Source organism: Protopterus annectens, chromosome 12.part0, assembly GCF_019279795.1.
Source record: "Protopterus annectens isolate FY-2018-M chromosome 12.part0, PAN1.0, whole genome shotgun sequence".
NCBI classification, from domain to species: Eukaryota; Metazoa; Chordata; order Ceratodontiformes; family Protopteridae; genus Protopterus; species Protopterus annectens.
This window is the reverse complement of record NC_056746.1, coordinates 737,913,513-737,939,866: the sequence shown is the minus strand read 5'-3', so window position 1 is coordinate 737,939,866 and position 26,354 is coordinate 737,913,513. Positions and strand designations below refer to the sequence as shown.

General features: G+C 41.0%; 1 protein-coding gene across 4 annotated transcripts in view; it reads right to left on the bottom strand.

Annotated features, from left to right (window-relative positions):
- LOC122816784 (interleukin-4 receptor subunit alpha-like) overlaps positions 1-26,354 on the bottom strand; it is a 635,553-nt gene that overhangs the window by 103,310 nt on the left and 505,889 nt on the right. For all 4 annotated transcript variants that reach the window (XM_044089808.1, XM_044089809.1, XM_044089806.1 and 1 more), the window contains exon 9: positions 4,102-4,181. In XM_044089808.1, the coding sequence (XP_043945743.1) occupies positions 4,102-4,181 (80 nt within the window). The remainder of the gene's footprint in view (positions 1-4,101; positions 4,182-26,354) is intronic.

Genomic DNA, 26,354 nt, shown 5'->3' with positions numbered 1-26,354 from the left:
AATCAAACGAAACCCAAACACTAACAAATTAAAAAACTATAAAACTAAAAATGGAAATCAAACTCGCAAAGCAATTTATTTAAACCAAAATAAAACAATATACATACGTACTTTCGTCTCTCAAATAGTAGACTTCTTCAGATAAAATTCAGAATTCATTCCAATACAGTAAATAAGTTCCCTGCAAGTCTTACTGTTTCACGAGTTTGATTCCAATTTTAGTTTTATAGTTTTTTAGTTTGTTAGTGTTTGAGTTTCATTTGATTGGTTAAGCCACAGGCGGCCAACTCGATTTGGAAAAGGATGGAATTCAACTTGGCTTACAGGCAGTTAATGAATCCCTGCACAACTTAAAATTATTAGTACAACAATTTACTCAAAACTAGATCCATGAACTATCCGAGATTTAGTGACTAACAATTAAATGCTTCCGGAATTAACAGCGATTCTCGGTCATTTCTTCCACAGACAGACTGTTGTATGCCATCTATTACAGTCTGGAATTTCTTGCACAGACACACTGTTGTATGCACACAGTACAGTAAGGCAGATAATCGCCAATGCAGTCTTTGAGTGCATTGTTATACAAACTTTGTCAGACTGAATGATTAAAATATAAATGACCAAGAAGTTTATGCAGTACAATCCACTGCACCCCCCTATGCCCTCTCAACCTCTTAGTTCAAGAGTCAGAGACAAAAAAAAATCAGGAATAGATTTTAAATATTTCTTTTATATACTCTGAAAAAGTTGCTGAAACAACAAGCTTCACATTAACAAGCATACCCTGAAGGATACAAAGTCTTAAATTCATATGCCTGTATTTAGTGACTGCAATCTACAACAATTTTACCATAAAATCACAAATGTAGCAAGGAACAAACAGAACAGAACAAAATAGATCTCAGCCTTTTTGCCTGAGAATTCTGGAGAAAGGCAAAAATGATGGTGAGACACGGGCCCAAAAAGTGACAAATTTTACATATTATTGTGGTACTTGCATATTATCGCAACAAGATTGGAAAGGACTGACTGTCACTATGTTTTCTGGCAGCCCTTCAAGTTATCGCTTTTTTCTGGGTAACAAAATCCACCTTTTTTTAGGATGTACTGTTTATAACACTAATTATATTCCAAGGTGTAATGGAAAATGATGGAAGAAATTGGTTGACCGTTTCTTCTGTGCTGTAAATGTTACTGCGATGGCTATCAAAATAGATAGAAAACAGTGTTTTCTCTTTGTGGCTTGAGTCTTATCTAGCAGAATACAACTGATGTGAAGCTGAAGCTGCAAAGCTAAAGAAATGTTTTGAATGTAAATTTACAGTGATTGCCGTAACACTTCCACCAAAGTAGAAGAAGCAGTCAGCCATTTTCCAAGCCCTGACAGCAATGCCAGGTCTCCTACTGTGGGGAGCACATGAATAAGCTCAGCAACCGTGCCGCTGCAGTGTTCCGAGTGCAAGGCTGGCAAAGAAACTAAAGTGGTACAAAAATAATTCACTGTTAAGCAGTACAGAAGATACAAAAAATGTAATGGGAAATTGCTGTCACTCCACAGTGCTGAGGCAAAAAGATGTCTTTTTCAACCACCAAAAGCCCAAAACATCCATGCTACTGCCAAGTGGCCATGAACCTGCATGATGTTACAAGGAGAAATCCCAAAGGGTGTTGGCCTTACATGTTTGACTGTGGTATATCCACTACCATCCACCAACCAAATAGCCAACTCACTCCATTACACTACAGCACTTGTACTTACTATAATGCTGTTTGACCATTTTACCATGCAGAACTCATAGTGAGTTGTGAAGAATCTGGTTGTGATAATACACAAGTACCATTATTTCCTCTTATCTATTTGTTAACCAGGCAAACCATTGGACAAAGTGTTCTTTTCCAGGGCAAACCAAAGAGCACTGTCTGAGTGACTTGCCCAAAGTCACAAAGTAGATCAATCCAGGTAGAAAGATTGAAACTCTGTGCTTTTGACTACAGGAAGCAGTTTGTTATCAGTTCCGAGCCTTAACTGCCAGAAACTTCTAACTCACTTAAAAAGGTAACCAGAACATGTGCTACATGGGCATGCATTTTCTGAACAATAAGAACTAAGAAACTCTGTTTGGAATTATTAACTTTCAGTAAGCATCAGTGATTTAACAGGAAATTAAGAAATTATTGAAGGTCTGGCAGTTGGTGTAGAGAATTAGGAATCTAAGCTCATAATGAGTAACCTTCTGCAGTCAAAGGTATATAGTTGAACGCTCTCCATCTCCACGTGCCTCGTGTGCAAGTCACAGTAAATTCCTTGATCAGACATGCTCATTTGTCTAACATACAAAAAGGGTGGGGGCATAACCATGGGGCAGAGACTTTCTGAATAATAATTACAAAACTCTAATGTCTAGCATCACTGGTAACTCTAATGGCAAGCATAATTCTCAATGTTCAGGTAAGGAAACAGAAAAATACACACACAGAAAAGTATATGCGTTTCTGTGCATCTCTGCACATGTGTGTATGTGCAACAGCAAGTGGCACAATTCCACAGCTAACTTCCCAAACTGCAGTACATTTCAACTACTGCCGAGCAATTCACAACACTTGAGTTCCAAAGTTCCAGAGCAAAACTGAGAACAACTTCCCAAATGGCAGCACAGTTGCGGTAGCCCCATTTTCACAGATGGCAATTTCCAGTTCCGCAACTGACAATTACCCAAACAATAAACACTTGAGTTCCAAAAGATTCACAGCAAAAATGCCGTAAAATGAAATACATGGCAAAACTCAATCCAAAGAAGTGTATGACTTCCAAAGTGTGACACTCCAGGAAAACTCACTCTCGTTGGTTCCAATATAGAAGCCAATGAGAGACACAGCTGGACACAATTTTTAGAAATAAAATAAAGCAGAAGAAAATAAATAACTCACAACTGTGGCTTTGTCTGTTTACATTCTGACAGCAAAACATCTTTGAGTAGTAAGCCTCACATGGAAGACTCATTTTTGTTACATGGGGTCTCTTCCCCAGTATATTAATAATGAAAGCTCCCATTCAAAAGTGTGAGTGAAAGAATGCTCACACTTAGCCAACAAACTTAAGTGCAGAACCAGAAAGTGCACCTTATGAATAATTCATGAAAATTATTATACTAGAGTAGCTGATTGGTTCGTATGATTAGGGAACTACCTCAAGAACTTGATGCTGTAGATGCTGTGTTGGAACTTAAGGATGTTTATCTCAAGGGTGTAGCCAGAAAATTACATTGTGTACTCGCAAACACTTTTTACTGCCCTCCCAACCCATCCAGCAATTAAAAAAATAAACATATCTTTCAAAATTTTACCCCCCCCCCCTGCAGTTAGTAAATGTACACATCATTTTCTGTTTTTTTTCACTCAAACTATTAATAAATATTGCCTTTTTAAATTAACAATTCTGGCTGTAAGCAAATTATGCACCTGTTTTAGAGGCATTACTTTAGCAGCTGTAGACGTATCGCCTGTAAAAAGCTAGAATATTTCTGAATAATGCAAAGAAAAAAAATGTACTCTATAGATTCTAAAGAGTATGCCTAGCTACACCCATGGTTTATCTAGAAATCAAAATTAAATTCCATGGTTAAAGATAAATCTTTTATGTTGTGTAGCATGACTATACGGCTGTGAATCAAATTGTGGTTTAACAGGTTGAATTTTTTGCACCTATACAGTCCCAGTCACGAAATGCTCCTTCACTAAATGGTACTCTTCTAAAGCCTCCTAGATACATAAAAAAGCAGACACCCCACCCCATCTGTGGAGTGTCTTCAATATGTGCTTTATAACCTTAACTCTGAAATACTACCTGTATTTGAATGTGTTCAGCCAGACCAAATTAAGTGAGCTGTACACATTTCTGCCTTCCCATGGTCATTCAGTCTGTTAATGTAGCTTCAAAGAAATACAGGGCATAGTAAATATTCCAGACTGGTTGAAGACAAGTTAGCTAAAGCAGTACAAATTACTCAAATCTGCCATAATCCAAAACCAAACATAACTAGCTGCAGTGTTCTTTAACATACCAATTGTATCTTTTATTCATAAGTGCAAAATGCTTACTTATTAGTTACTTGGAGGACTTCGACACACAGCTCCTCTCTGTCACTGGTCCACCCCTTTCCACTGGAACCAGAACGAGCCTGCGATAAAGAAAAGAAAGCAAACTGTTTACTGCTGATCTACAAATTCTGCACAGTCGTGGTAACCTCTTAGTTTACAGTTACAGTTATTTAAGCTCTCTGCTGAAGTTTCCATTTGTTCGAGGAGGATCCAAGCCTAAAACATAGGATGACACAAGGGCAAGTTGCTAAGGATACAACACTCAATCTCTCTCTTCGCTTTTTATCTTTATAAAACCATGCTGTACACAAGAAAGTATCTTCTCCTGAGAATGCATTTTTATCCCCCCAAGATTATTCCCCTACACAAGGGTGGAAATTCCATAGAATATTCTATCATACCATAGCACTACTCTCCCCCTTGGCAAAAATAATGGAAAAGTGCATCCATAGACAGTTACTAGACCATCTACTTCAGAATAATCTTCTAGCTAAGTGTCAGCATGGCTTCAGACCCTTCCATAGCACAACTATTGCTCTCTTATCCTTCACCGACTGCTTCAATTCTAACCGTAATAACGTTCTCTCTTCGGCACTTTTCATCGACCTTTCCAAAGCGTTTGACATGGTCAACCATGATCTACTTCTTAATATACTAAAATCCTTTTCTCTCGATACAATGGCTACTGAATGGTTCCAGTCCTACTTAGACAACAGGCTCCTTATGGGACAACAATGTATCATCCCATCTCCCTGTTACCTTAGGTGTTCCCCAGGGCTCCATATTAGCCCCCCTCCTTTTCTCAATATTTATCAATGACCTAAACCGAGCTACTCCCCAAGCTGCATACAATATGCAGATGATTCGACAATAATCTGCTCAGCTAAATCTCAATCCCAACTACAGACTCTAACCCAAAAAATGTTTAGTATAATAGAGAACTGGTTTCTACAACGCTGCCTCCTCTTGAACCCCAAAAAAAAAAAACTCTTGCTCTTTACTCCTACCAGGAAGTCACTCCCACTCAATTTCTCAATCTCATCCAACAATGGCATACTCATATCTCCTGATCCAACAACTAAACTTTTAGGGGTAACTATTGATAACAACCTGGACTTTGATATCCACATCAACAATACCATAACAACTGTTAACAAGAAACTAGGATCTCTTTACAGGATTAAACCCTTTCTCTCCCCACTAGCTAGAACCACTGTTGCCCATTCCCACCTTATCTCCACAATTCTCTATGCTTCTTCCATATATACAAACCTGTCAAAATATAACCTGAACAAGCTGACCAACTCATATAACAACATTGCCAGATTTGCCATTGCTTCTCCTTTCAGGACCCATCACTGCTATAACCTGAAACAATTAGGTTGGCTAGAACTCCAGAATCAGATTCACTATAACCAACTCACCATTGCCCACAAGACCCTCTACCAACCCACTAATACCCCAATTCTTTCCAGCTTCATTACCCAATATAAAAACCTCAAAACATTAAGATCTAATAAACGACTTGTATCAACATGTAAATCTAAAAACATGGCAGGAGATGCCTTGTTCTCTAATGTAGGAGGAAAAAAACTGGAACCAACTCCCTTATGAACTTACATCACTATCTTCTTTTACACTTAAGCACAATCTGAAACTCTATCTTAAAACCCATTGGTTATGTCCCTGTACAAATCCAGACTAATCCTATCTGGCTCCCTTCTCTCTCTTGCTATAGACCTTATATCTGCTCTGACCTTTGTCAGCATCCACCTACTACCTATCCTTTACAAAGACATATCGTACAGCTAATTTAACTTGTATAGCCAAGTCTTTTGTAAATAGAGTGTAAAATACCTCATCTAATGCTTCCAACAAATTCTGTACAAACTGTGCAAGTTGTTTTTTTTGCAATTGCTGAAACTTTAACAATGTATCTGTGCCATAACTTGTTACCTAAATTTATGTTTAAACTGTGTAAGTTTTTGAACTGTTGAAACCTTAAGTTTGTATCTGTATAATAACCTTTACCTGAATAGTTGTACTAATGTAACTTCTTGGAGCTTATCTCCCCGGGACTCTACTGAAAATGGACATGCATCCAGTTAGACCATCCTTGTCAACAAATGTAAAATAATAAATAAAAAATAATTTAAATTATTTCACTTTGCTGACTGTTTTACCAGTTACTGTGCAATGCGTTTATGGAATGAGTTCATGGCTATGGGTCTGACTATGAAAGAATTAAGTCCTATAAAAGAAAGGGTTAAACTGTTACTCAACAAAGTGGTACATCCACAGACTAGGGGCCAACCATAACCTACTTTTTCATTTAGATTACAAGTAGTTTCCAAAAGTTAAGGGACAAAGAAGGTGTTAGTGATTTCATTATGCCATTTGTTCTGGTGTACATTATGTTGGCAACCTTTTAAAAGTTTGAATGTCATATGGTCGACACCATATGATCAAACTTTTAAAAGTTTGAACGTTTCAACGGAGATCTCTGAACAGTGCGGAATGGGAAGATTTCCCTTTCCTGCACTGTAGTGTGATCATGAAGTTGGTATATTTAAAGGGCAGGGGGTGTTGGGGTGCAGGGGAGCTTGCCCCCCTCTGCTTAAAATGGTCAGGTAGGTTTTTCTGTTTATTTTTTTTTTTAGCTTTTTGAACTTTTAAAAGTTCGATCATATGGCTTCGACCATATGACATTCGAACTTTTAAAAGTTTGATAATGTAATATACACTCCATTTGTTCTAACTGTTTATGTGAATGATAAAACAGGTTAAAGAAGGTTCATGGATTTACTTTGATGTGCCACTTGAATGATCTGAAAGACTGTGGCTTTTATAGCTATGCAAACAGAAGAGGAACTGCTGCATGCTATGAAGAATATCTGCACCCTTATTATAGTGCATTTTGCACTACAGTTGATTTAAATGGCTGGTTCAAATGGGGATGTGAGGACACGGACTAGAAAGCTTTAGCTGCATTTAGAATGGGGGGGGTGCTTTTCAAAAGTGGGCTAACCTGGAATAAATTATATCTGCTGCAAAGACACTATCTAGCACTGTTCAGAGACTACAGGAAAATTAAAAGTTACTGCAATGACTACTTTAAAATATTTAGAAATTGCTCAAGCCAAGGAACACCATTTTATTTATGTTTGATTGTTTCTATTTATTTGTTAATCGGGGTAGTGAATGATCACAGCTGACCATTTTCAGACAAAGACAGGGTGAAGTAATCACAACTTAATATATTACTAGCAAGTATTAATGCATAGCAGACTGAATAGTTTATAATTATTTGAATTTGGTTACTTGAACGGACTGTCATGTAAAACCCCTTTTCAGTGGAGGCCCGTGGAGAACAGTTCCAAAAACATATTTAGTGAGAGAAAACCAAAGCGCTTTTTGCAGACACTTTGAGAGTACTAACAATATTTGAAATATAGTGATTACAGATTAAACACAGACTGGAAGGCAAAATATATAACACATACCCATGCACGCACACGCATGCACACACACATGCACATACACACACACACACACACACGCACACATACACGCACACACAGACACACACACACACACACACACACACATGCTTAAATTTGTGTGTGTGCATGTGTGTGCGTGCATTAATACCAATTGTTGCAGCAGTACAACTTAAGGGTAAACACCAGTTGAACTTAAAATACATCCAATGTGTAAAGGCTAGCAATACAATAAGATAAGGAGAACATCTAGAAACAAATTTGTTATCAGCAATTACAGCAATATTTGTAAAAGAAATATTAAGTAAGAAAGGTATGGCTACTATAAATAGATTGGCTTAAGTGGTTACATAAGGAACTCTTAGGTAAAATAATATTGGCATACATATTTACGGTTATGGAATAAAAAGCTACATTAAATTTATTTAATGAGAACTCCACAATAATGGGGGGGGGGGGCTATAAGGCATAAAGAAAAACCTGAGTTAAGCAACTCGACTAGTATTACAGCTGAAATTACAAACAAGATTAAACTAGATGTGCTATAATATAGTCCAGATGCAGAGGAGTAGCAAGGCCATTTTGAGCCCTGGGCGAGGCCCTCATTTGAATACCCCCCCCCCCCCCGCAATCACCACCACCGCCAACTACGGAGCAAAAAAAAAACTGTTTTTTTTTTTTTTTAACATGGCTGGTAAAGAAATGCCTTAATATTAAGTTTTCACCAAAACATAAGAGACCAAGACACTCAAAAGCATATCTAAACAGGATGTTTTATTGAAAGTTTAATGCATTTTCAGGGATAATCATGTAACTATCAATGTGATGCATAACCAAACACATCATCACAACACAAAACAGCTTTAGCAATTTAAAAAACTACACAGATATTTAAAAATAAAGCAGAATTCAGCAAAATCCACATCTCTTTACAGGTGCAGTCCAAATGCCAACATCATCATAATGGCCTGATAAGTATGAACTGCAACACAGAAAAACAAGAAATAACTGTGGCTGTGGCACAGGCAGAAAAATCAAGACTCAAGGGAGAAGCAGCTGAAATGTGCATTCTGATCATTCAACATTATATATAGTTGTATACTGCACAAAAAAATGTTTAGTGTGCATTGCCACACCATGTGAACCTGTAGTTTACATCATACTGACAAGCTCCTTGTAACACAATGGTTTAATAGTTAGAGCTAGGTCAGTGAACACGATCATCTACACAGCAATGTGTGGTTTACTGTCTGCTAATAGCATATCCCAGTGGCATAATAAGACACTAAACACTTGCACTGAGTGTGTTTACTGTTTAGCAACAGGGGTGCACTCTACTAGACAATATAGGCTGTACCTCTGAGTGCCTTATTTCAATTATAAAATGACCACCAAACATAATGATAAATGCAAAATTAAATGAGAAGAAATCAAACATTATCTTAAATGAAAAGAAAAAAATAGTCTCAAATTAAATTCTGACAGTATTAGTCATACTGATTTTATCTCAAATGCACAAGGTACAGGGTTTATTACTTTTGGGATTAGAAATTTGACTAGCCTTACAATGGCCCACAAGGGTAGACAGCCTAGTACTAACCTATGATACATATACCTGTCCCTATTTTATGACACTCTTTAACTGCTTAAACATCAAAGGAAGAAGAAAGGTTTCCACAACCCTACACAAACCTCTAGCTCAGACATACAATATAATACTTTGGGAAGCACAATGTGTTATTCTGCAAATTTCCAGTAATCATGGCTACTTTCAAGGCACTCTTATGGAGACCTCAAGAAGCCTATTAAGAATATAACAGGGGGACCTGCAGTGAAGAAGGAAGTGGTTAGGGTAGGCCACTTGAGGAAGAGTGTGAACAGGAATCATAATAAGAGAGAGAGAGATCATGAGTTAAATGTTGACAGAGATCCAAAGTTACTGAAATGTGAAAAAGTTTAGAGGAGCAACAATCTAGGTATTACAAAGCAAGAAAGCAAAAATATATAAAACAAAATATTTTTTTACAATCACTCAGCAGCCTGTACAGTACTTACATGAAGGCTGTACACTTTACAGATGCAACTTACATTGCTATTCCACAGGCATGTAACATGGGGATGTTAAGTGGAAGAGAAGGAAGAAAGAGTGGTTAAGTGATATGACCCTCTTGGTGGCAGGAGTACTGGTTCTCCTTGAAGAGGTATTTTTTTAACTGAAGTCTGAATTTAGGATAAAAGAAGTAATCTTTTAGGTGTAGAAGCTATAGTGGAGAAGGCGTGTTTGGTACAATGCAATTTAGTTGGGGTAGTTTACAGTGTGTGTGAGTTTTTTGAGCCTCTAAGGTCACAGGAGGATGTTTTTTCAGGCAGTTTGGATGCCAATAGTGAGAATGTTTTGAGATGTAGAAGTTTAAGGAGCTGAGGTCCATATAAGAGATTAGTTATCGTTTTTTGCCACTTTACTTTTGAAAGGCTTTCAAAAGTAATGCTCCACAGAAGATGTTTGCCATGAAACCTCATATTTATTGGTGATGTTTGTAGAATGTTACTTTTTTTTGGAAGTTGCCACAATGAATGTGTGAAACCTGAGGTAATGACAGGCAAAAACAGAATGTTAAATATGCTGATGTCAGGCTGCATGAAATAAAATTTATTCTTTTTCATGTGTGTGTTTTTTTTCTTCCCATTTCTGTCACAACTATCTGCAATGTATGTTACCATGGAAAACAAAGGGAGACACTTTGGTTTGCCCTGATGGCAAAAAAGAGAGAGGGAGGGAGGGAGAGAGAATGTGTTGATCTTGAGACAGGACACCACCATCTTTTTCATATAACAGACCAGGATAAAACAGCTTTGGAATGTAATGGCTACTGCCAAGTATTTAAGACCAAAACAGATCTGGTTGAAAAGAGAGATATGGAGGTACTTTGACAAACTCTTGAATATTGTATTGGGTGTGGGGGTAGTAAGTTTATGACCTGCACGTGTAGCAACAATGATGTCAGAAGGTACTGGAACTTGCAAAGGACTTTATTTCTATAATGGTGTTTACTGAAGAAAAAAAAAATACTGAATCTGTAACTGCTGAACCTTTCCTGTTGAATTATCTTGTCCGTGAGTAGCTAGCTATGCCATGGACAGTATTCTTGTAGCAGCCAGCCAGGGAACTTAGATTATTTTTTTTATACGCATCCTATGTTTACTGCATTTTATTTTGATTTTCCTTGTCTGCAAACCTACTTTTTTAATTTTACACTGTATATGTACTATAACATTCATTATTTAAGCAAAATTAATGTATTTGCCATTAAGTTCTTTTTCTTGGTATTTATTTATTTATTCCAAGTGCATTTAAACACTGTTACTTAGCTGAGACAACAGTAGCTAATATTTACACTGTGAGGCAATACAAACTGCATGGCACCTGCATTTAAGACTGCTTTGGATAACTATCAGTGAAGGAGATATTAATTGATGAAATAAGAACAGGCATCCATCAGGGAGGTAGCAGTCCTACGATTCCCTATTAGCTGATCAAAGATGCATTCTCTCGAATGTCTTGATCGAACTTTATAGCGCAAAATGGCTAAATACCGAAGTGGCATATAAGCGAATTCTTTCCCTGAAAAAGAAATTGCTTGGCCGCCTTCGGTATTTTGCCTTCTTCGTTACTGTAGTTCGGTCTCAATGTTAGTATATTTAAGTAGGGGGGGTTTGGGGGGCACAGCCCCCCACATTAGAAATAGATTGTGGTGTGCGTGTGTTGTCTGTGTGTTTCTCTTAACAGAGATTTTTTTACCTGGGTAAAAAAATTGCTGTTCTGAGTGTTCGAGATTGTAAGCTTTCCCTTACATGGGGTCGATGAATCAGCATTTGCTTTTCTAAGCGTTCGGAGATTCAATATAGATCCAGTACTATCAGCGTCAGGAGGAAAGCGGTGGAGAACAGGTGAATTCTGCCACCCTTCCCTGGAAATTGTGTGCATGTGTGAGAAAATATATTTTGTTTGAATGGCAGTTACTGTGGATAAAGGGGCTCCGGGAGACACTGATTCACAGAGAAATGAGTGTGAACAATGTGCACTCTAATTTGGGTGTGGAGGTTAAAGACCCATACCCAGGACAGCAGTCCACATTTCCTCTGTGCTCTTGGTGGCAGGTGGCATTTTCTTGATACGTCAGTGCAACCTTCCCTTTATCACCAGATCCCATAAAGAGACTGGTAATCACCTCAGTCTTTGCTCTGGGTGGAAATGGTGCCACAGGTACCTCACGTTTGGTGGAGTGGTAACTGTGTCCATGTCACATTTGGTGGCAGTATTGCTCCTTGGCTGGGGCTGTCCTAGCTAGGGTACTAAGATATTGATTTTATTTCTAGCCTTTTTTCCAATGAGGGCATTGAGCTTACATTTTTATTTATTTATTTTTTTTGTAGCCAAATCCCAAGGTGCTTGAAGGAGGTAGTTGTTTCAGTTTTTGTGTTGTTTAACTCTAAGATAAGCCGGTCATTTGCAGACTGGGAAAGTTGTATATTTATGACCCAAGGACACCTTCTTGTTAGTTTGGGTCACCCATAGTTTGATTAATTTATGAAGGCAATAACTAAAACAAGTGCTTATGGTAGAGAGTAAAATAAACCAATATTTTTGTTAGAATGGAGTGAAATGGGTTTCCTAAATGTTAACAGCACCATGGAAATTAGAGAACCAAGGTACAAAATGTCTAGTGCCTAATTCAATTGTATTTCACAACATACACACATGAATACTCAGAGTAATGCAAGTTCAAGCATAAAAATGGTGCACAAATCAGTTCTACCAGGCAAAGGTGCAGAAGTGCATTACTTCATAACAATTAAACAAGAACTGCATCTTACACACATTAAGCCATCCATGTCTACAGCACCTTCTGTATACTTCCATTTAACACTTATACATCCTTATGACATCCCTACTTTATTGATGTTACCCTCATTAAGTGGCATAAGAATAAAAAAAAGCACAAAATGGTCAAGGTATGTGTAAAAAAATGACACTATGACTGTGGAATACCCCACACTGCAAAATGGAGATGCAGACCATAGCTTCATCTGATTATTCATATCTGTATGTCTCATCATCATCTTCTTTCGGCTGTTCCTGTTAGGGGTCACCACAGCAGATCATCTGTTTACATTTCTTCCTATCCTCTGCATCTTGCTCTGTCACACCAGCCACCTGCATGTCCTCTCTCACCACATCCATAAACCTTATCTTAGGCCTTCCTCTTTTCCTCTTACCTGCCAGCTCCATCCTTAGCATCCTTTTCCCAATATACCCAGCATCCCTCCTCAGCACATGTCCAAACCAGTGCAATCTTGCCTCTCTAGCTTTGTCTCCAAACCTTCCAATCTGGGCTGACCCTTTAATATACTCATTCCTAATCCTGTCAACCCTCGTCACACTCCGTGCAAATCTTAACATCTTTAACTCTGCCACTTCCAGCTCGAACTCCTGCTTTTTTGTCAATGCCACTGTCTTCAACCCATATAACATAGCTGGTCTCACTACCCTCTTGTAGACCTTCCCTTTCACTCTTACTGGTACTCGTCTGTCACATAACACTCCTGACGCACTTCTCCACCCACTCCATCCTGCCAGTACTCATTTTCACCTCTCTTCCACACTCACCATTACTCTGAACTAGTGATCCCAAGTATTTAAACTCATCCACCTTCGCCACCTCTACTCCTTGCATCCTCACCATTCCTCTATCCTCCCTCTCATTCACACACATATATCCTGTCTTAGTCCTGCTGACCTTCATTCCTCTTCTCTCTACAGCATAACTCCATCTCTCCAGGGTCTCCTCCACCTGTTCCCTACTCTCACTACAGATCACAATGTCATCTTCAAACATTATAGTCCACGGGACTCCTGTCTGATCTCGTCTGTCAACCTGTCCATCACCATTGCAAATAAGAAAGGGCTCAGAGCTGATCCTTGATGTAATCCCACCTCCACCTTAAACGCATCCGTCAGTCCCACCGCAGACCTCACTGCTGTCACACTACCCTCGTACATATCCTGTACCACTCTTACATACTTCTCTGACACTCCTGACTTCCTCATACAATACCACAACTCCTCTCTAGGCACCCTGTCATATGCTTTCTCTAAGTCTACAAAAACACAATGCAACTCCTTCTGACCTTCTCTGTACTTCTCCATCAACACTCTCCGAGCAAACATCGCATCTGTAGTGCTCTTTCCTGGCATGAAACCATACTGCTGATCACTAATCATCATGTCCCTTCTTAACCTAGCTTCCACAACTCTTTCCCATAACTTCATGCTGTGACTGATCAATTTAATCCCTCTGTAGTTACTACAGCTCTGTACATCACCCTTATTCTTAAAAATCGGTACCAAAACACTTTTTCTCCATTCCTCAGGTATCCTCTCACTTTCCAAGATTTCATTAAACAATTTTGTTAAAAACTCTACTGCCATTTCACCTAAACACCTCCATGCTTCCACAGGTATGTCATCTGGACCAACAGCCTTTCCATTCTTCATCCTCTTTATAGCTATCGTTACTTCTCCTTGCTAATCCATTGCACCTCATGATTCACTATCCCCACATCATCCAACCTTTTCTCCCTCTCATTCTCATCATTCATCAACCCCTCAAAGTACTTCTTCCATCTGCTCAACACACTCCTCACTTGTGAGTATGCTTCCCTCATTATCCTTTATCACCTTTACCTGCTACACATCTTTCCTAGCTCGGTCCCTCTGTCTAGCCAATAGGTACAGGTACTTTTCTCCCTCCTTAGTGTCCAACCTTTCATACAACTCTTCATATGCATTATCCTTAGCCTTCGCCACCTCTCTTTGCCATGCACCTCATCTCCTTATACTCCTGTCTACTTTCTTCATCTCTCTGACAAACTCACTTCTTCTTTGCCAACCTCTTTCTCTGTATACTCTCTTGTACTTTCTCATTTCACCACCATGTCCCCTTGTCATCCTTCCTCTGTCCAGATGTCATACCAAGCACCTTTCTAGCCATCTCCCTTACTACTCTGCTGTACTTACCCAGCTATTTGGTAACTCTTCACTGCTATCCAGTGCCTGTCTTAACTCTTCCCTGAACTCCACCTTACAATTACCCTTTTTCAATTTCCACCATTTGATCCTTGGTGCTGCCCTCACACGCCTCCTCCTCTTCTTGATCACCGTCATCCTACAAACCACCATCCTGTGCTGCCTAACCTTACTTTCCCCGATCACCACTTTACAGTGTCCAATCTCCCTCAAACTGGCCCTCCTACATAAGATATAATCCACCTGTGTGCATCTTCCTCTACTCTTGTATGTCACCCTATGCACCTCCCTCTTGTTAAAATACATATTCTCCACAGCCATGTCCATCCTTTTCGCAAAATCCACTACCATCTGACCTTCTGCATTCCTTTGTTTAACACCATACCTACCCATCACTTCTTCATCCCCTCTGTTACCTTCACCAACATGCCCACTGAAATCTGCTCCAATCACCAATCTCTCACCCTTGGGTACAGTCATCACCACTTCATCCAACTCACTCCAAAATTTTTCTCTCATCTATCGCACACCCAGCTTGTGGAGCATATGCACTAACAACATTCATCATTACACCATCAATTTCCAGCTTCATAAACATCACTCTGTCCGACACTCTTTTCACCTCCAAAACACTCTTAGCATACTGTTCCTTCAGGATTTGTATGTCTATGTTCAAATATTCAAAAGTGAGAGTGCTACATGTTATTGAGAGGTGTAGTGTGAAACAGGATATATGTATAAACATATGAAAAAAGTAGACAGGAATACAAGGAGATGAGACATATGATGAAGAGAGGCGGCGAAGGCAAAGGATAAGGTGTATGGCAAGTTGTGTGAAAGGCTGGAGACTAAGGAGAGAGAAAAGGACCTGGCTATACAGAGGTACTGAGCTGGGAAAGATGAGCAGCAGGTTAGGATGATAATAATGAGGGAAAACCATACTCACAAGCGAGGAGACTGCACTGAGCAGATGGAAAGAGTACTTTGAGGGGCTGATGAACGAAGAGAATGAGAGAGAGAAGGTTGGATGATGTGGTGATAGTGAATCAGGAAGTGAAACAGATTAGCAAGGAGGAAGTAAGGGCAGCTACGGAAGCATGGAAGTGTTTAGGAGAGATGGCAGTGGGGTTTTTAACCAGATTGTTTAACAGAATCTTGGACGGTGAGAGGATGCCTGAGGAGTGGAGCAGTATATTGGTACTGTTTTTTAAGAATAAGGGTGATGTGCAGAGCTGTAGTAACTACAATGGGGTTAAAATTGATCAGCCACAGCATGAGGTTATGGGAAAGAGTAGTTCTAGGTTAAGAAGGGAGGTGATGATTATTTAGTAGCATGGTTTCATGCTGGGAAAGAGGACTACAGATGCAGTGTTTTCTCTAATGGTGTTGATAGAGAAATATAGAGGAGGTCAGAAGGAGTTGCATTGTGTCTTTGTGGACTTAGATAAGGCATATGACAGGGTGCCTAGAGAAGAGCTGTGGTATTGTATGAGGAAGTCGGGAGTGGCAGAGATGTATGCAAGAGTGGTACAGGATATGTATAAGGCCATTATTACAGTGATGAAGTCTTAGCGATGGATGCGTTCAAGGTGGAGGTGGAATTACATCAAGAATCAGCTTTGAGCCCTTTCTTATTTGCAATGGTGATGCACAGGTTGACAGATGTCATCAGACAGGAGTCCCCGTGGACTATGATGTTTGCAGATGATTTGTAGTGAGAGTAGGGAACAGGTTAAGGAGACCCTGGAGAGGTGGAGATATGCTCTGGAGAGGAGAGGAATGAAGGTCAGCAGGACTAACACAGAATATGTGTGTAAATGAGAGGGAGGACAGAGCAATGGTTAGGATGCAGGGAGTAGAGTTGGGGAAGGTGGATGAGTTTAAATACTTGCAATCAACAGTTCAGAGTACTGGTGCGTGTGGAAGAGAAGTGAAGAACAGAGTACAGGCAGGTTGAAGTGGTTGGGGAAGAGTGTCAAGAGTGATTTGTCACAGACAGGGTTCCAGTAAGAGTGAATGGGAAGGTCTACAAGATGGTAGTGAGACCAGCTATGTTATATGGGTTGGAGATGGCAGCACTGATGAAAAGACAGGAGTCAGAGCTAGAGGTGGCAGAGTTAAAGATGTTAAGATTTGCACTGGGTGTGCAAGGATGGACAGAATTAGAAATGAGTATATTAGAGGGTCAGCTCAGGTTGGACGGTTTGGAGACAAAGCCAGACAGGTGAGATTGCATTGGCTTGGACATGTGCTGAGGAGGGATGCTGGGTATATTAGGAGAAGGATGCTAAGGATGGAGCTGCCAGGTAAGAGGAAAAGAGGAGGGCCTAAGATACCATTTATGGTTGTGGTGAGAGAAAACATGCAGGTGGCTGGTTTGACAAAGCAAAATGCAGAGGACACGAAGAAATGAAACAGATGATCCGCTGTGGCGAAACCGCTAATGGGAACAGCAGAAAGAAAAAGAAGTATGAAATATGATGATAGGTGACAGAAAAAAAACATTGTAACTGTCCATATTTGGTACACTATACTAAACTATCGCTATTGTTTGCTAGTAATTATGAAGACATACATTATTTCCATATACACATATCTCCAGAGCTGAGTGGCATCAGGTGAAACCTTACATGAGGCTGACAGATATGTAGTATTATAGTTAACTATGCAAATAAGCACAATTTTCCTACTTGTTTTAAGATCCCATTAACTTGAACCTGTTGTAAGATCCCATTAACCAAGAACCTGTTGTCTGAAAAAGGTTTTTTTTTTAACCTGAAAGCCCTCACCTACTGCACTGTTTTGTTTTATTAAATATTGATTTTATCAGCTTGGTGGTCCAGATCATTGTCTTTGCTGTTGGATCCTGTTTTGAACCCGGACCTTAGGTGTGAAGTCTACAATTGTTTTTGGTTGTTGTAGTGTGGGGAGGAAGGTGTATGTGTGTTTGCTTGTGTGGTGGAGGGTGTATTTTAAACTTTAAATCAGAATATCACATACTGAAAGTTCGATATTCTGAAGTTTCAGTATTGTGATGTTTGGTTTTATGGGGTTTCGTGATTTTGTGATTTCGGTACTTTCGTGTCGAGATACTGAAATTCAGGATTTCAGTATTTTGAGATTGTAAAGTGAATAATCCATATATTTAGCTACATATATATGTATGTATACACACACACACCACACACACGCACATTTGAAAGCATGGAATAAGCTCATTCACATTCATTATTTCATATAACGATTAACTTTTACTTTGTTGACTGGGTTAGTCTCATTAGGCTAGTGGCCTCATGTCAGGAGAGATCATAGGTGGCATTTATACTACTTGAAGAAATTTGGTTATAGCATCAGGAAATGTGCCTCTACTTTTTTCAACAGGTGCTGTGGGACCTTTTACATTCACCGGAGCTACCACCAACTCAAGCATAAGGGACCTTGGTTTAATGTCTCATCCAAAAGATGACACACCCAGGAGTGCAGCACCCCCCCAATGCCACACTGCAATGTCAGTAATCCAATCATCTGGCGTAGAAACAGAAACCACAACCTTCTAGCCAGAACGGCGCAGTGGTGCAGCAGTAGCATTGTCGCCTCACAGTAAGAGGTTGCCTTCTATGAGGAGTCTGCATGTCCTTCCTGTGTTCATGTGGGTTTCCTCTGTGTGCTCCGGTTTCCTCCTACATTACAAAGATATGCGTCTGGAGCATTTCTCCATGGGCCTCCACTGAAAATTGGCTTCATTCCATGTTGGACTTTCCTGGTTAACAAATGTGAAAAATAAAAAAAAAATAAAAAAAAGTCATCCTGCACCAAACGTTGAGTGTGTTACCTCTTGGGCACTGACACTGCTTATGTCAATATAATGGTAGAGAGGTAGAGAGCTACTTTTATTTAGTTTACTATACTTTTATTATTTTTGCATGATTTTATGTTCCACCTCCCTGCTTTTGATTACTACATATTCTCCTGATTTTTTTTTGCTAGTATGTGTCTGTGTTACTAATACCAGGTTTCTATGCTCCAGTTGTCTTACGGAACTTTTCTCTTTGGACCTGCAATGTAGGTGGGCCACAAAACGTGTGTGCATGCATGCATGCATGCATACATATATACATGTTTCAGCAAACTTCTGATTTTTAACAGAAATCTAAATGAATAAATAACGTTAATGGGGAAAATGGTTACAACATAAAACTTTCAAGTAACATATAACAGTATTGAACAATTGCAGAGGTTGCTCAGGATGAGTTATCAGAATGGGTTCTTCTGAACTAAATTGTAACTGTTTACAGTACACATCTAAATTATTGCCCTAGTTATAAATATGGAATTGACTATACACTGAGCAAGGACACAAACATTTTTTGCTAGGTTTTGGATGGGGGAATTCTTTGGCCAGAGTTCAAGTCTCTTGAAATAGTAAGAAAGAAGGCTATTTAGTAAAGCAGCCCAAAAGACAAAAGAACAGAGCACTGAGCTCTTGCTAGCACATTTCTCTTGTGGTTATAAATACTTGATGGCATTAATTTCAAAGAACACAAAGTTAGTTAAATTATTCAGTGGTCTGAAGGCAAACAAGCTGATTTAAGTTAAAGGGTAATAACAGGTAACGGTCATATCAATAATAAGCTATTTAATATAGGGTAGAGAAAGTGTTACATGGTCTTAAGTAGTAAGTCTGAACTGTAACATGAACCAAATGCAACAAAACAGATTTAATGACATCCTTGTACTCCTCCCTTATCAGACCCATTATGGAGTACAATGTCCCCTTTGGCATGTACCTTGTTAAGCACACGTAGCAGTTGGAGAGACCACAGAGGCTCCTGACCAGGAAATCCAGGGTCTCAAACACCTATCCTGTACAGATAGGCTAAAAGCCCTGTCCCTCTACTCAGTCTCGTACAGACTGCTAAAGGAAAACTGTCTGGCATACAAGGCTGTCTCAGACTCAGCCTTGATGGAGTTGCTGCATATCCATAAGTCAAACTCAACTCCTGCAACCCGCATGAAGGTCTCAACCTGGTCTGTGACATTAATAGAATTTGTTAGCGGGAAAGATTTGTGTCCCAATGAATCCTCCATCTGTGGAATAGACTTCCTCTCCATGTCAAGCAGAGTATCTCTCTAGCTATCTTTAACAGGAACCTGGACGACTGGATGAGAAACAGAAAATATACCCCTGGGATCCCACCTGTATCCCTGCTGGACAGGGAAAACAGGTGCTGACTTTGTGGGAACATGGGTGAAATTCTAGGCTAGGTTTATAAGGGCCTCCGGGCCAATAGCCTAGTATCATCCTATGAAATTATGAATAAAGTATTTTTAAGAATAACAGACTAATAAGAGATAAAATGCTGAACACCAGTCCACTACTTTGTAAAATGAATGTTTTTTATATTCAAAGTACCAGGTGATCAGAGCAAATAATTAATTGCTTTTACTCAGTAAGGCTAACAATAAGTTACTTTTTAAGTCACACTGTTTTATTTATTTATTTATGGAATTTGTTAATCAGGGAATATCACTGATGAATACTGAGCAATTTCAGTCAAACATATACATTTGAGATGCATACAATTAAACAGAGTGGTAAAATACAAAATTGAGTAATGAATAAACACTGTATACAATAACATGCAGAGAAGAAACATTGTTGATAAGTGATAGCATGCAATTATACATATTATATACAACAAGAAAGGAAGAAAGGACAAGTAACAAGCAGAGATGAAATGAGTATAAATAAGGATTTCCAGCCAGCAGATACATATGTACAGAAAATATGTAAAGTATTTATAAATACTATGATTGGAAACTCGGTCAAGTATCGGTTTGTCAGAATAGGTGGTAACTGCTGAAGGAGAAATAAATGTGTGTATGTGATGTGATTAGTAATGGGAGGGGCAGAGCACAGGGTAAGTGACAGCAACTGGAGGTAGCATAAACGGGATTAGGTTTTGTAGACAGAGAGACTGCAGCTGCATTTAGCTTTCTGTATAAGATGAGCTTTTTGGAGGACATAGACTGTGGAACAAGAGGTGGAGTTTTTTTGACATGAGAGGGAAGAGAATCCCAAAATTTATGGCCTAGAATGGATAAGGAATGGTCTATAGAGTCCATATTTTGTTTTGGAGTACAGGGTGCTTAAGTGTCTGGTACCACTGAGATTGTAGGATGGGATTTTTCTGCTTAGTTTAGATGTTAAAGGTGGAAGTGTCTGTTCATGAAGGAGTTTTTAACAACTGTGAACCCAGCAAAGGTTTGTCTCTTGACTTTACTGAGAGACATTTCACGTTTTCCAAAGTACTACAGTGGTGTTCATTTTTGGGGGTGTGGGTAATGCAGTGGCAGAATTTGTTGCTAATATACTGGATAGTCGAGGTGTTCGTTTTTGGAAGCTCATATTCAAACTGTGCAAGCATTATGTCTTCACCAAAGACTGACCCAATGGAGTGAAAAGAAATGGGGAAGTTCTGTTAGACTAGAAATGAGAAAAAAAGAAGTTATGTACTCACCATAACGTTCCATCGAAGTAGTTATACTTCATTTTTCTTCAACCTGTGGAGATTCGGATCCATATCAGATCTGTGCCGGCAACTTGCAACTTTACAAGCATCTATTCCGAGCTCCAAGCTCATCCCCCTGACCGATAATACACCACCATCTACTGCCTTCCCTCAGATCGAATTTTCTGCAAACCAAACTAACCAGCAACTCAAACTAGAAAGAGACCATAACATGCTCATAACATGAGAAGGTTTGGGGGAAGGAGGGTGGGATGGTTGAAGAAAAATAAAGTATAACTATTCAGATGGGAAGTTATCGTCAGTACAGAATTTCATCTGAATTAGTTAACTTCATTTTATCTTCAACCTGTGGGACAGAGTCCTCAGCTACTCACGCCCCTGGGAGGCCTTCATGGAAGGATATTCCGGAGCACCGCAGAGCCAAAATATGCTCCCCCAATAGAGATTAAATCCAACTTATAATGAGAAATGAAGGTATGCGACTTAGCCCAAGCTGCCGCCGCACAAATGTCATCCAATGACACCCTAGACCAGAAAGCAGCAGACGTTGGTTGAGTGAACTTTAATAGGACCAGGTGGAGGCAATCCCTTGCCTTTGTAAATCTGCAAAATACATAGAGTAATCCATCTAGCTAAAGAAACTTTGGAGATGGCCTTACCCAAAAAGGGCTTAGAAAAGGACACAAACAACTGGTCAGACTTCCGGAAGGGCTTTGTTCTGTGCAAATAAAAATGAAGTTGTCTAAGAACATCTAGTAAATGCAGTTTATATTCACCTTTGTTTTGAAAATTTGGGAAGAAAACAGGCAAATTAATTGTTTGATTAATGTTTGATTCAGATGCCACTTTTGGTAAGAAAAAAGGGTTCATGCAGAGAGAAACCCTGTCCTTATGGAAGATCAAATAAGGGGGCACAGCAGACAAGGCCTGAAGCTCAGAAACCCTCCTAGCCAAAGTGATGGCCACTAAGAAGGCTGTCTTCCAGGATAGAAACTTAAAATCCACTGAAGCTGCAGGTTCAAAGGGGGGAGCAACCAAGGCCTGAAGAATCAAAGTAAGGTCCCAAAGAGGAACAGGATTCTTAACTGGAGGGTGTAAACAAAAAGTGCCTTTAAGACAAGCCTTACACAACCTGGAAGAGGCCAGGGCATTCGTGTTCTCACCAACATGAAATTTGAATTAGCTGCCAGTTGCACTTTCACAGTGGAAGAACTGGCCCCTTGTTGAAAAATGCTGGCTAAAAAATCCAGAACCGAGGATACAGGGGCAGTAAAAGGATCCAGCTTTCTCTGAGATGCCCAAATAGTTTCCATTTACTGAGGTAACTCTTCCTGGTGGAAGACTTGTGAGCCACCACCAGAATAGTTTTTACTGAAGACGAAAGACCGGGAGTCCTGGCAATTAAGGGAACTGGAGCAACCAAGCTGTCGGCTTGAGGCTGTCCAGGTTAGGCGAACAAATGCCCGAAGGATGAGAAATGAGATCCGGGCAGGGATCTAGAATCCAAGGAGGAACTAGAACATGAGACCAAAGGAAGAGGAACCAAACCTAAAGAGGCCAGAAAGGGGCAATGAGGATTGCCTTGCACCCCAGTTGACAAGTCTTCTGAAGAAACTTTGGAATGAGTGGTAATGGGGGATAAGCATACAAAAGCCCAGGAGGCCAAGCATGGACTAGTGCATCTCTGGGGGGGTTCCCCTGGTGAGGGATCAGAGTGACGAACTCGCTGCACTTTGCACTGGAAGGAGATGTGAAGAGATCACAGCAACGTTGACCTCACACAAGGAAGATCTCCTCCGCTATTGACTGCTTCAGAGACCACTTGTATGGCATCAGAATAGCCCAACTCAATTTGTCCGCTAAAATGGAGTGTCCTGGGATGTGCATTGCAATCAGAAACCGAATGATGGAGATCGCCCACTCACAAACTCTCATGGCCTCACGACACAGGGGGTAAGATCCGTTTCCTCCCTGTTTGTTGATGTACCAGACAACAGACATGTTTGTCTGACTGAATTGCAATAGTTCCTAGAGGAAGAACAGTGTGGAAGGCCTGCAACGCTAAAAGCACTATTCTCATATCCAGTACATTGATGTTCAATCTGGTCTCGATCTGGGACCATGTGCCTTGGACCGTCCTTCCCAGATAATGCCCCCCCCCACCCTAGATGGGAGGCGTCCGTGGTCACTAAGGCTTGGGCTGTGGATGGAACAAAGGGGCATCCCACTACAATCTCCGGAGACTGGACCCACCAGAGAAGTGACGCCCTGCAGGTTTTGCTGATATGAATTGGGTATTCCATGGGGAGATTCAGCCAAGACCACTGTACAGCTAGAGTCCATTGTAGAACACACATGTGAAGACACGAGCAGGGGAGGAGAGAAACTGCGGCAGCCATAGAGCCCAAGACTCTGAGAACATCCGCCATCTTCGGCAACCTGGGGCCAAGAATCAGTGATACATGAGACCTTAGACTCTGGACCCTGTCTGTAGTTAGCAAGACTTTCAAGTGAAGGGTGTCCAGCCCTGCCCCGATAAAATCCAATATCTGTACAGGATTCAAAAGTGACTTGGGAACGTTGACCATAATCCCTAAAAAGGCTGCAAGATGTAGGAAGAAATCCCTGGCTTGGCAAAGAAGATGCTTGGTGGAAGCAGCGAGGAGCCAATCGTCTAGGTAAAGGAATACTTGAATCCCCTGAAGCCTCAGGTGAGCCACTACTACTGCCATTACCTTGGTGAACACCCTGGGGGCTGTGGTGAGAACGAAGGGTAGGGCACGGACCTGGAAATGACTGGCTCCCAGATGGAAGCGAAGGAATCTCCTGGAGTTTCTGTGTATCTTGATATGGTGGTAAGTGTCCTGGAGATCTATTGAGCATATCCAGTCACATTCTCGAAGATAAGGTAGAATCGACTGCAGGGAGACCATTTGGAATTTCTGTTTGGTGACAGCCAGGTTTAAGGCCGACAGGTCCAAACTGGGTCTGAGGTCCCCCATCTTTTTTGGCACTAAAAAGAACCTGGAGTAAATGCCTAACCCGGACTGATCGGGGGGGGGGGGGACCGGTTCAATAGCTTGTTTTTGAAGCAGCTTGGAAACTTCTAGCACTGCTGTCTCCCTTTGAGCAGGTGGGACATCTGAGAGGCGCTTTGGTCTGATTGGAGGGGCAACAAACGGGATGGTGTAACCTCTGGATAGCATTTGTAGCACCCAACAATCTGCATTTATGGACTCACATGCCGCCGGGTGCAATGATAATCTTCCCCCAACTGCCTCCAGAGTAAGGCAGTCAGTCAACCTCTCAAGGTTGTTGCGCGGGCCTGTCCGAGAAGGACTCCCTAGACCCAAAGTTCCTCGGACCCCCTCTGCCTCTAGGCCAGCGTCTATCATGTCCCCTTCAGCCTCTAGGGGACGGGTTGTCCGGTGAGTCCCAGGAAAACTGAGATTTACGGAACCACATCTTCTTTTCCCTCTCTGATTCCCGGAAAAGGATCTTTGAGGGTTAGAGAAGCAGATTCCGATAGCAGACAAGGTCTTCCTGTTTTTCTTACTCTGGACAAGGGTGTCACGGATGGTCTTCTCAAAGAGAGAAGAACCATCAAAGGGGGCATTCGTAAAAGATGCCTTGAAGGAGTCCGCAAACTGACACAGTCTGAGTCAAGCATGTCGTCCGATAGCAACTCCAGTCCCAGCCACCCTAGCTGCTCCTTCCGTAGCATGAGAAAGGAGGTGCATGGACGTGTTCGACACTGATTTCAGAGTAGACATCTTCACGGAGAACAGACGCTTATCCTCCTGTGACAGACTCTGGGGGGGGGGGGGGAACTCAGCTAACTCCGTGACTAGGTCCCGCTGCAGTCGTATGACATGTGCCAAGTAGTTCAGCTCTGGGATGGAAGATGTTGCTGAAGAATACACTCGCTTCCCAAATCGATCCACAGTCCTGGATTCTTTAACTGGTGGGTGGACTGAGGAACTCTCTTGAGCCAGTTCCCTCTTGGTGGCTGCTTTGACCACCATAGCGTCCACAATGGATCCTTTATACCAGGCCAGTCTGTCAGAGGGTGGAGAGAGAATTTTATCTGGGCGCTTTGGTATCAGCTCTACGGTGTCCGGCTCCTTCCATGCCTGTGTGGAGATAAGATCCACTAAAGGATCCACCGGCGGGGACACCCAGGAAGTAGATGGACCCATGCCAAAAGCCTCCAGGAACACTGATTCATCTGAAGAAGTTTTGGGGCTGACCAACCTCCCCTCTGGTGGAGGATCTCCATGATGTCTCCAAAGGAGACATCCTCGGGAGGTGAGCTGGGGGAACCTTCTCCTTCATCCAAATCAGTGTCCTCAGTTAGGGACTCAGGGGAGTCCAAGTGCCTCCTTTTGCACGTGTGCTTATGATGCCCGTCCTCAATGGGACTCTCTGAAGAGGGCTCGCGAGCAGCCTGGGACTCCTCTAGTATGGGCTGTTCCTGAGACAAGATGAAGGAAGTCGCAACCTTTATCCACAGGTTTGGCCTTTCTGTCTCTTAGGGCACTAGGATTGAACCCTGCACAAATGCTGCATTGGACAGACCAGTGGGACACGCCCAAGCAAACAACACACAGAGTGCAGCCATCCGCTAGTGAAAGCTTATGGCTACATTCTGTGCATTTTTTAAAGGTTGGTGTAAGCTGATCAGACATCACAGCAAAGCAAAAACACACACCCAGTCACCAACAAAAACCTTAGCCTGACCACGCACATGCTAAGGGGTGAAGGAACTACACAAAACTACCTTACCTTTTTTTTTTTGAAAAACCGACTAGCGAGGGGGAGGAAAAGGAAACTAACTGTGTGAAAAACTCACTAGAACAACCCCAAAAAGCACTTACAGTACCACTGAAAGCTCAGAGCTGTGGAAATCACGATGCTGATGCATGAAGCGGCAAACGAGATCTGAGGGAAGGCAGTAGATGGTGGAGTATTATGGTTAAGAGGGAGGAGCCTGGAGCTCGGAGCAAATGCTTGTAAAGTTGTTGGCTCAGATCCAATATGGATCCGAATACCCACAAGTTGAAGATAAAATGAAGTTAACTACTTCAGATTTGATATTTATGCACGTATTCCTAAGGTGTAGTTGGAAGTTAA